The 11097-nt window shown below is 37.8% G+C and overlaps 1 protein-coding gene across 1 annotated transcript; it reads right to left on the reverse strand.

Moving 5' to 3' along the window:
• Positions 1-383: 383 nt before the first annotated feature.
• On the reverse strand, positions 384-4151 carry LOC133817788 (uncharacterized). Its single transcript, XM_062250388.1, has 6 exons — positions 3827-4151; positions 3236-3420; positions 2574-3142; positions 2160-2403; positions 1080-1967; positions 384-740 (listed from the first exon to the last, which is right to left on the reverse strand). Exons 1-6 carry the CDS (start codon positions 4149-4151, stop codon positions 384-386), a joined length of 2568 nt encoding a protein of 855 aa, XP_062106372.1.
• Positions 4152-11097: the final 6946 nt, after the last annotated feature.

The following is an 11097-nucleotide window of genomic DNA, read 5'->3' on the forward strand; positions in this document are numbered from 1 at the left end:
CTTTGCTTCTTAAGTGGAAGATATTTTCATATATATGATTTCGTTTCCTCTTGTAATACTTTATACGAGGATATAAATAAATAATAACTGATGATGTATCTATGCGATTGGTTAGATATACTAGAACAAAAAGTACCTAAAGGGGCGTCGTCCTTAATAACTCTAAAGGTCGCCCTAATGACATATGTTCTCCTTAAATAGTTGTCCCTAATAAGTCAGCTAATATAGATTATTGTTAGGAAAATATACTATATTTCAATAAAAATGATAACAAATATTACAACACTAGACAAAATATTTTTTTTTTTTATCAAGAAAGAAAATTTATTGATCAACCAATATATTACAAACAAAGACCAGAGCAATTGCTCCCCTAAAACAAATTACACATTAGTAACAAAATCTAACATTTGTCTCTCTCTAGTAGACAACTTCCTAGTATTGGAATTAAGAGCTCTGGTTTTGATAGAAAGCCGGATCAATTGATCAATTTTGGTAACCGAATAACAACTATTATCAAAATAATATTTGTTTCTATTAAACCAGATAAAATAGACAGTAGCTGCAAGAGTAGCGGAAACCACCTGGCCCAACCAATCTTGCCTACAACCAGCCAACCAAACATGCCAATCATTAGAATTACCAGGCCAAATCGCCTCTCCCAACCAGTTAGCAATAGCCTGTTTGATCTTCTCAGAGAAAATGCACTCAAAAAAGAGGTGTGAATGAGATTCATTCATCTGATAGCAAATATGGCAGGTCAAAGAAGTAATATTCACATGAGAACTATGGAGTAAATCTCTAGTGACTAAGTGGTTATTGACAGCTTGCCACAGAACAAAACGGTGCTTAGGTACTGAAAGTTTGCACCAAACTGAACGCCCATAATCAATCTTCACACCAGAAATGAAATGAGTATACAGCTTACCTAACCTTAGCTGTCCGTGCACTACAGCAGCTACCAAATCTGGCCCAGGCACAATATGACTCAGCTTGATCAATTTTCTCCAATACTAGCTATCATCTTGTTTCAAAGTATAGCCCCTGATTGGCACTCCTTTTAAGTATATGGTATTCACCCATTTCACCCATAATTGATCCTGTTTAAAAGAAATGGCCCAGAGAAACTTTGCAATCATAGTCTTATTCCAAGCAGGCCCTTCTCTAAATCCAAGACCTCCATAAGCTTTAGGACTACAGACAAATTCCCAAGAAGCCAGGTGAAATTTGCTGCGGGTTCCCTTCACACCCCACAAGAAGTTCCTACATAGACGATCAATATCTCTAACCACATGTTGAGGGAATAGAAAAATATTTATCCAATAGTTTCTAATCCCCAATAAGATAGATTGAATTAAATAAGTTCTACCAGCATAGGAAGGGTTTCGGTTGGCCCAGGAATTAAGACACAATCTAATCTTCTTGAGAATAACTTCAAAGTCAGAGGCCTTACATTTGGTAGGCCTAAGAGGGACACCAAGATACTTCAGAGGAAAAGACCCCTCCTGCAGATTGGTACAGCTCAAAACAGACTCCTTAGCAGCATCGGACAGCCCACCTAAGTAAATACGAGATTTACTAAGGTTGATAGACAGGTCTGAAGTCAAGTTGAACTCAGCAAGCGTTGTATGCAAAATCTGCACAGATTGAGGATTAGCCTTGCAAAAAATAAGCAAATCATCCGCAAAGCAAAGATTAACAAGATTGAGAGATTTGCACATAGGATGAAATCTGAAACCTTTATCGTTGGATGCTTTGATTAACATTCGAGTAAGGTAATCCATCACAATGACAAAGAGTAAAGGAGAAATAGGATCTCCTTGTCTAAGCCCTTTACCTCCCTTAAATTGCCCTTGGATTCTACCATTTAACAGTAACGAATAGAAGGTGCCTCTCAAGCAAATCATGATCCAACGAATAAATCTACTAGGAAAGCAAAGAACTTTTAGTAAATTCTCCAAGAAGTCCTAATCAATTGAATCATATGTTTTGCTAAGGTCAATCTTCATAGCACACCTAGGAGAGCTATTTTTCCTATTGTACCCCTTTATCAAATCTTGAAATATTAGAACATTGTAGGCAAGAGATCTATGCTTTATAAACACACCTTGATTAGGGTTAATCAAAGAAGGAAGGATTGAAGCAAGCCTACTACAAACCATCTTAGAAATGCATTTATAGATGGTAGTACAGCAAGCTATTGGTCTAAAGTCAGCAGCATTAGAAGGCTGGTCTACCTTCGGAATCAGCACCAAAAGACTATCATTTAAGCTTTGGGGAATTAGACCCGTCTCAAAAAACTCAAGGACAACCAGTGAAACCTCCCTGCCTATTTCTTTCCACATAACTTTGAAAAAACCAGCCCCATATTCATCAGGACCAGGACTTTTAACTGGATGAATGCTAGAGAGTGCCATTTTAACATCATGAAAAGTGAACGATTTAATTAGATCCAGTTGGGAAGCTAGATCTAAAACCGGACCACAAGATATACTTTGCATATCAATGTGACCACTAGCTCTACCCGAACATCCCAAGAAGCTCTGAAAATGATGAAGGAAATGGTGAGTTACCTTCTCATAATCATCAACAACAGCCCATCAGCTGATATATAAGAAACTATGCGATTGGATATCTTCCTTTTCTTCAAACTGGCATGAAAATAAGCCGTATTGTCATCCCCAAATCGCAGCCAAGTGATCTTACTCTTTTGTCTAAGAAAACTCTCAAAAAATTTCTCTTGTCTTCTATACTCCAAATAAGCTTCTCTTTCTGCCGAGACCAAAGAAGCATTGCTAGGATCAGCAAACAAAGCATTATGAGCCTGTTGGAACAGAGATTTACTTTGCTCAAATTGACACCCAACATCCCCCATAATCCTCCAGTTGAATCTCTTTAGCACATGTTTGAGCCTAATCAATTTCTTAGCCAACCTCGTCAAACAATCACCCCCAGAACAGATAGGCTTAGTCCAGCTACCTAACACAATATCTCTGAATTGAGGATGAGAATACCACATATGAAAGTATCGAAATGGTTGAATCCCCAAATTCCGGACTTCAACTTGTTTGATAAGCAAAGTACTATGATCTAATACCACCTCCCAATGGGAAAAATCTGAAGCAAACAGAAACATATCCACCTAAGCCTCATTACAGAATATCCTATCTAATTTAGAATATATGCGATTCCCTCCATTTTAGTTATTAGACCAAGAAAAGTAAGTTCCCATAACCTTCATTTCTTCAACCAACCCGAGAGCCAACCAGTTTTGAGCATCCTCCATTTCCTTCCCTAATATAGGCCTCCCACCCAAACGATCCGTGATATCAAACACTGCATTAAAATCCCCCAAAACTAACCACGGTTGAATAGGCAAATGCACCTGAGCCAGATCATTCCACAAAACTCTCCTAGATTCTAAACAATTGGAACCATAAACAATAGTGAGACATAATTCTTGGTTCCTACTACAAATACAAACTCGACAATGTAACATTTGTGAAGACTCCTGCATAATACCAACGTGAGCTAGGTGAGATTTCCAAATCAATAAAATTCTCCCCTCTAGACACTCAGTGCTATAATACATCCAATCAGAAAAAGAAGAACTCATAATATCCTTAATTCCCCCCCCCCCCTTGATTTTAGGTTCAATTAAGGCCCCAATACCAACCTTATTCAATCTACAGACATCTAATACTGACATCTGTTTATTCTTCCTATTCAACCCTCTAACATTCCAACTCAGGATGTTGCAAAACTCCATTTGGATTAGTAGTAAAAACTTGTTCAGGTAGAGTCTTCTAAATCTCTTGCAAAGCACTATAGGAGATTCTAATTGGATCACAAGCAATCGGAACCTTAGTCTTCCCATTCCCAGTTATTTTTAGAATAGCCCAACCAGTATCACTCGACCCAGCACCAACTTGAGCATCTGCTTGAGGAGTCTTCTGAGTCATTACAAAACTGCTCTGCTTCAAAGTACCAGCTTCCTTAACCTTCTGCTGAACATATTCTGGTATGCTCTGAGATTCTTTCTTCCTCCAGACAGTTCCGACTTCAAACTTACAAGAGCTTGAAGAGTGCCCCAGCTTCTTACAATTAGAGCATTTAGTTGGAAGCCACTCATACTCAATCGGCTGTTCCATAACCTATCCCCGCTCATTGAGATAGTTGATAAATTGAGGGAGCTGATTAGCTATTTCCATGTCCACCAAGACTTGGGCAAACCTTAACATGGTCTTATCCTTGGTAATCTTATCCACCATAATGGCTTCCCAATTGTGCTAACAAGAGCACTCAAACACTTGACACCCCAATATTGTAACCCAAGCTCAGGTAATCTAATCCACACTGGTACTGTTTTTACTGACCTCAATGAATCTAAATCAGTTGTCCAAGGTCGAAGGATGACATGTTTCTTGTCGAAGTGAACCACACCAGCTTCTAGAACCAGGTCACAAGTAGCTTCATCACAAAATTTCACCATTGTGAATCCTGAATTCAGGCGAGCCACTCTCTCAATACCAAGTTTTCCCCAAATCCTTTTTATGAATCCTTCAAAGATGGCTAATGGAGGATTAGCTCCAATCACAACATAATTCAAAGTTGATTTCCAAAAGGATGCTTCAACTTCAATCTCTTCCAAATCCAATTTAGCAATGAGCTGACCATCCCTATGCATTGGTTCCGAGTATTGCAACTGCATACCCCCATTTGAAGGTAGAGATTCTTTAAATTTAGCCCAGTTTGCTTTTGCCGATTCTTGGAAGTTCCCAGTCTCATCCTCATTAGCCCAAGAAACCAGACTCTGCTCACCTTCAGAATGATGCATTCCCCTCGAAATACCTATAGAGACCCATGGATCAGATTCCTTATGCGCAACATTAATATCATCCCCCATCGCACTATCATCGTACTCCCTAGGTCCAGACCCATGATTCGCATCAACATCATCGTCCTCCTTCGTAATCTTCGGATCTGGAGATGGAAGAAGAGAATTGGTTGAAGGGAGCTCTTGAATAATATCTTGTTTGGCTGGCTTCTACACAGATTTACACCTCCTCGCCATGGATGGAGAGAAATCTGTGACTCACGCCCTAAAAAAAACCTTTTTCCTAGACAAAATATTATTAATAAATAATATTGATCAAATAATGTTACAACTCTATGATTGAAAATACAAATAAACAATATAAGAATTAGAAGAAGAGAATAGAGGAATACAACTCTAAACAAAAAGATACAAATAAAGCAAAAGTATTTGTAACAAAAAGAAAAGAAAAGATTACAACTCTAAACAAGAAATACAAGTAAATAGAGAAGAAGAATATGAAGATGAAAAGCAATATAAGAAAATAGAAAAACAAGAATCAAATGACAAACAACTCTCACTCACACTACCAAAGTGAATAGCGTTGGGGATCATCAACTTGAACAAGGTTTGAAACCTTTGTCCAAAAGATTATTTCCCCCTAACTCAAGCACTAAGGGATCTCTCACAGATTTTGGAAATTGCTTTCGGGAATAATCAAGCCTCTAGGTGTTTTTTAGCCAAGTGCTCTAATGGATAGAAAAGTTGTGCCTTACAAGTGAGCAATAGGCTCCTATTTATAGAGTTTAGATACATCATTTGAATTTTAAATTCCCCCCATGGTAGTTACCAATGATTAATTGGATGTTTATGGAATTAAAAATGAGATTTGAGAGTTATTTGTGTTTTTGAAGCCGTTAAAAAAAGATTTAAAAAACTGAAAAAATTGGCGAGTCTGCCTATGTGGCCGCAGCGAGGAGTATCAGTGGTCACGGCCACTGGTCTCTATCCCCCATGCCGTGACCACCAACAATCATGGCCGCAGCCACTAGCCAATTCCAACACATGAAAATGTGCTGTTTTTCCAAACGGTTCCAATCCATTCCCAAATGATTTTGTAACCCCCAAAACACATTATTAGGGTTAAAATCATATCTCTAACAGTCATTTCACATGTGGCTTTAAGAAATTCATCTCAATATTGTGAAACATCAAATCTACACAATAATGGGCAATATTTGGAAGTTACAAATTTGTGATTGAATTTGTAACATCAAATATGTTACATATTTGGATATTCACACATATCTAAATATTGTAACTCTCTATTATATGTTACAATATGTGACACTCTTTGTCACATTTATTTAATCTAAAACATTATATTATAAAATAATATAACATTCCCCCACTATATTAAATGGTTATCTATTGTAGCACTTATTTAATCAATCAACATTATATTTTAAAATATAACATATCCCCCACTTGATTAAATAATAAATCTCTCTTATAGGAGTCATTGCATTGGTCAATAAAGTAAAGTGTTTTTCAACTTGAACTTTACTATAGTGTAATTATCACAAAATTTGTTGAAAATTTAGTTGCACTAGACATTTAACCATCTTTCCATGATAACAAATCGTTGATAACACACACACCTTTGCCATGTTCACTTGAGACCTCTATGTCTCGCTTTGCACCGTTAATGGCCATGTGCACATTCCATTCATGGACGTTCTTGAGAATACTCCCAATTCTCATGAGAGGCGGCACCACCCCTAGATTCATATAGGTAGAACTCTCACAGTATTTTGTTACCAAAAATACTTGTCTTCACAATATTGAATTCTATTAAAAAACCTATCGATTTTAGCCCTCAATTTGGTAATTCACAAGTACTCAACATCTCAGACGGGACTTGTTTTGAGTAAAACTAATATTCACTTGATTGACTTGTTGTTACCTATTGAACCCAGCACTAGTTAAATAGCTAGTGTTAAGATAGGTTACCATCAATCATGAATCTCTTTAGGGAGTTTAAGTCCCATCCCTCGAGATGATGTAGCCACTAAATATCTTGTTAGTGGCTTAATGAAAGGATCCGCCAGGTTCTCACTTGTTCTCACATAGGATATTGAGATGACTCCTCTTTGAATCAATTCTCTTACATATCCATGTCTTAGACTAATATGTCTAGACTTCCCATTATACACTCCACTGTATGCTCTAGCCAATGTTGCTTGGCTATCACAATGTATCGATATAGTGGATACATTCTCTTTGATTAGGGGTATCTCTATCAATAGATCCCTTAACCATTCAGCCTCTTTGCCGGTAGCAGCTAGAGCTATAAACTCTGCTTCCATAGTGGAATGAGATATACAGGTTTGTTTCTTGGAACCCCAAGAGATTGCACCCCCACCAAGTGTAAATATGCAACCATTTGTGGACAAGTTGTCCCCAAGATTTGATATCTAGATTGCATCTGTATATCCTTCTAAGATTGAAGGAAATTTGGAGTAGTGAAGGCTTAGTCCTTTGGTTTTCTTGAGATAACCTAGGACTCTTCCAATCGCCTTCCAGTGATCCATACTTGGATTACTTGTAAACCTACTAAGTTTACTTACCACAAATGCTATATCAGGTCTAGTACATTGGGCAGCGTACATAAGACTCCCTATAGCACTAGCGTACTCCAATTGAGCAACCGCTCTTCCTTCATTCTTCTCTACTTTTACACTATGATTAAATGGAGTATTGGCATCTTTAACCTTGACATTGTTAAATTTATTCAATACTTTCTCAACATAGTGGGCTTGCCCTAACGCAAAACCCCCACTATGTTTCTTCACTTTGATACCAAGTATGGTGTCAACTTCTCCATGATAGATACCTCTTCATTTCTTCAATCCCTTTCATGCTATCACTTATAATAAGCATGTATTCCACATATAAGCAAACAATGATCACATATCCCTTAAAATTTTTGGAATACAAACACTTTTCTCCATTGTTATCCCTAAACCCATTAGACATGATGGCTTGATCGAACTTCTCATGCCATTGCTTAGGAGCTTGTTTCAATCCATATAAGGATTTTACAAGTCTACATACTTTATGTTCATATCTTGGTAGGGCAAACCCTTCAGGTTGTTCCATATAGACCTCCTCATTGAGGTCACCATTAAGGAATGCCATTTTGACATCCATTTGATGAACATACAAGTTGTGTATAGAAGCCAAAGCGAACAAAATTCTTATAGAAGTTGTTCTTGCAACAGGCGCATAGGTATCGAAATAATCAATACCATCTTTTTGCCTAAACCTTTTAGCTACTAATCTAGCCTTAAATGTTTGGAAAATGCCGTCAGTGTGGTATTTCTCCTAAATACACACTTACACTCAATTGGCTTAGACCCTGGTGGGAAGTCTACCAATTCCCTAGTGTTGTTGGAAAGAATGGAATCCATCTCATCATTGATGGCTTCTTTCCAAAATGCACTATCTCTTGATTGCATGGCTTTGCTATAAGTCATAGGATCATCCTCAACAAGAAGTATAATAGGAATTTTCCAAATGACTTCCTCTCTATTTCCTTCTACCATGTATAAAGAAATTCGTTGAGAATCTACCTCATCCAATACTAGACTTTTCTCCTTTCTAAGCCTTTGACTTCTTCTAAGTTCAATGGGTTGCTTTACATTCCTTTGAGAATTCTCCTGTTGAGAATCATTTTTGGATGTAGAAGCTTGAGAATTGTTCTCATATAACAAATTCTCCTTTAGAGATGTTGAAGCTTGAGAATTGTTGTCACATAACATGTTCTTAAAGAATTCAATTTCTCTAGATTCAATCACAACATTAGACTCTAAGTCTAATAGCCTATAAGCTTTACTATTGTTGGCATAACCAACAAAAGCACACTTTGTGGCTCTTGAACTTAACTTTGTTCTATTAGGTTCGTTTTTCTTGCAATATGCAAGACACCCCCACACTTGAAGTACCCTATGTTGGGTTTTCTTCCTTTCCATAACTCATATGGAGATATCTCATTTTTCTTCATCGGTATTCGATTAAGAATGTGACAAGTGGTTAACAACGCTTCACCCCATAAGTTAAAGTTCAACTTAGAAAACACCAACATAGAATTTATCATCTCTAGATAACTCCTATTTTTCCTTTTAGCAACACCATTGTGTTGTGGTGTATAAGGTGCGATGCACTCCTGAATTATATAATTTTCTTCACAAAATGTATTGAATTCATTAGTGTTGACGTCATTTTTTGCCAACTTAGAAATGAAGAGCACTAAACAAAAAATCAGAAAAAATAAAGACGAAACACACAATTTTTTACGTGGTTCAACAGTTAAAATCTGCCTAGTCCAAGAGTCGATGTTATTCAACTATGGAATTCTCTCAAAGCTATTTTGGAAGCAATTTAACAGAGTATTCCCAGAGCCCATTTTTAGTGTGTCTACAAATGAATTTCTCCAATCTATTTATAGACTGGCTTACATAATATCTCCCATCACATTTCGGGGAGTTATGATTCAAATCTAAAAAATAAATACAATTAAATGTATATAAATATATAATGCACGTATAAATCCCATGATATTCGGGATTTATTAACAGATTACAATAAATCCCTTAGATATAAGGATTTTTAAATAGTAACTGCGTCCACACTTGGCCATCGATCTCACGCGTTCGACTTACATATCTTCGAGATCAACAAATCATCATGAGCTTGCCAGCTCAAATTCCCTTCGGTCTGATTAAATACCCTTATCGAGGTCGTCCCCTCCGAGCTTGCAATATTCAGGCTCGAACCTTCTTGAGTGATGCTAATACAAACAAACCAGGAAAATTAAACAAGTGTTGAACCCATGTCACTGTAACTTCAAGCTTGGCTCGAACCTTTGAGTTCATGTGGTCCGAGCTTACCACTTACGATGTCATCGTTTTAATATTGAACGAGACTGTCAAACTCGATTCTCATTAACGCTAATCTTTTGACTAATTTGCATATTTCGAGCTCACACCTTACGAGCCTAACTTTCGAGATGAAAACTTCTATTCTTGAAATTTGGTGTAACATTTTGCCCCCTCAAAAGTATTAGTTTGAATCCTATGAGAAGGAATATTTTGAACTACTACTTTCGAAAATCGGGCCACCTACCACACTCGAGTGTGAACATGCGTCAGCCAAGGATCGCGCTGTAATGCCCCGGATTCCCTAATGTGGTTTAACGGCTGGATTTGTAGGCCGGGAGGGCCATAATTGTTTAATTATGCCATCTAATGTGTTTATGCGTGTTTATGAGAATTATATTATAATATAATGTTAATTGTATGCATGTCGATGATATATGTTGAGACCACATTATGATGTGGGTTTGTTCAAGCTGTTTGACATGAGACGATCGTAGATTATTGATTAGCGGTTTAGTCACAAAAGGTTTAAGTGTCGGGACTTGGGTTGAGTCTCGGGGTGATTTTGACGATTAGAGCATTACCGGGAGATAAAGGGTAACGGGATGTGAATTATTGGTATTTGAGATTATTGAGAATAGCGGGAATTGGAGAGCGTTAATTATGATTAACGAGTTAGGAGGAAAGTACCAAATATGCCCTTGGGAGTCTTTAGAAACCATTAATTGACCTAGGGGTAAAATGGACATTTCACCCCTAGGATAGATATATCACTTGTTGGCTGAAGGAAATGATGGAAAAACAGAGTATACTTTAGAGTTCTCCCGTACCTTCTTCTCCTCATTATTCTTTGTGGTTTTTGAACCAACTTTGAGGATTCAAGCTTGGGAAGCAAGCCTTGGGAGTTTGGGAGTGTGTTCCATCTTTGAAGAGCTTCATAAGCCGAGCCTTGGGTAAGTTTTTGACCATAGTTTCTCTGGTTTGCTCTGTTTTGGTTTTGTTTTGCAGCTGAGTTTACTAGGATAAATTCATGGTTTTTGTTGGGAGTTTTGGTTAGGGTTCCCATGCTTGTGATGTTTGGGGTGTGTTGGGATGGTTTTTGGGTTTATTTGGCATCAAGAATAGGCTTTGGAAGCTTGGGAATCGAGTTAGAATCGAAGAAGATGAAGAAGGTCGGTGCAGGGATGTTTTGGGCTAGAGGTAGCGCTACAGCGCCCACCCTAGGGCGCTATAGCGCTCCTCAGGAGGCTTTTTGGCTTTTGGGAGGTTCTGAGTAGAGCGCTGTGGCGCTAGGGGTTGAGCGCTGTAGCGCTACCCTGTTCCTTCCAAACCCCGTTTTGA

The sequence above is a fragment of the Humulus lupulus genome, chromosome 1 (assembly GCF_963169125.1).
Source record: "Humulus lupulus chromosome 1, drHumLupu1.1, whole genome shotgun sequence".
NCBI classification, from domain to species: domain Eukaryota; kingdom Viridiplantae; phylum Streptophyta; class Magnoliopsida; order Rosales; family Cannabaceae; genus Humulus; species Humulus lupulus.

Bases quoted from the DNA above. Each gene is read 5' to 3' on its own strand.
- LOC133817788 (XM_062250388.1), bottom strand. From the start codon at position 4,151: ATGGAACAGCCGATTGAGTATGAGTGGCTTCCAACTAAATGCTCTAAT. The intron at 1,968-2,159 runs GTTTGTAGTAGG...TCAATTGATTAG, and splicing joins ATAAATGCATTTCTAAGATG to GACTTCTTGGAGAATTTACT. The intron at 741-1,079 runs GTGAATACCATA...ATTTGCTATCAG, and splicing joins ATCAATTATGGGTGAAATGG to ATGAATGAATCTCATTCACA.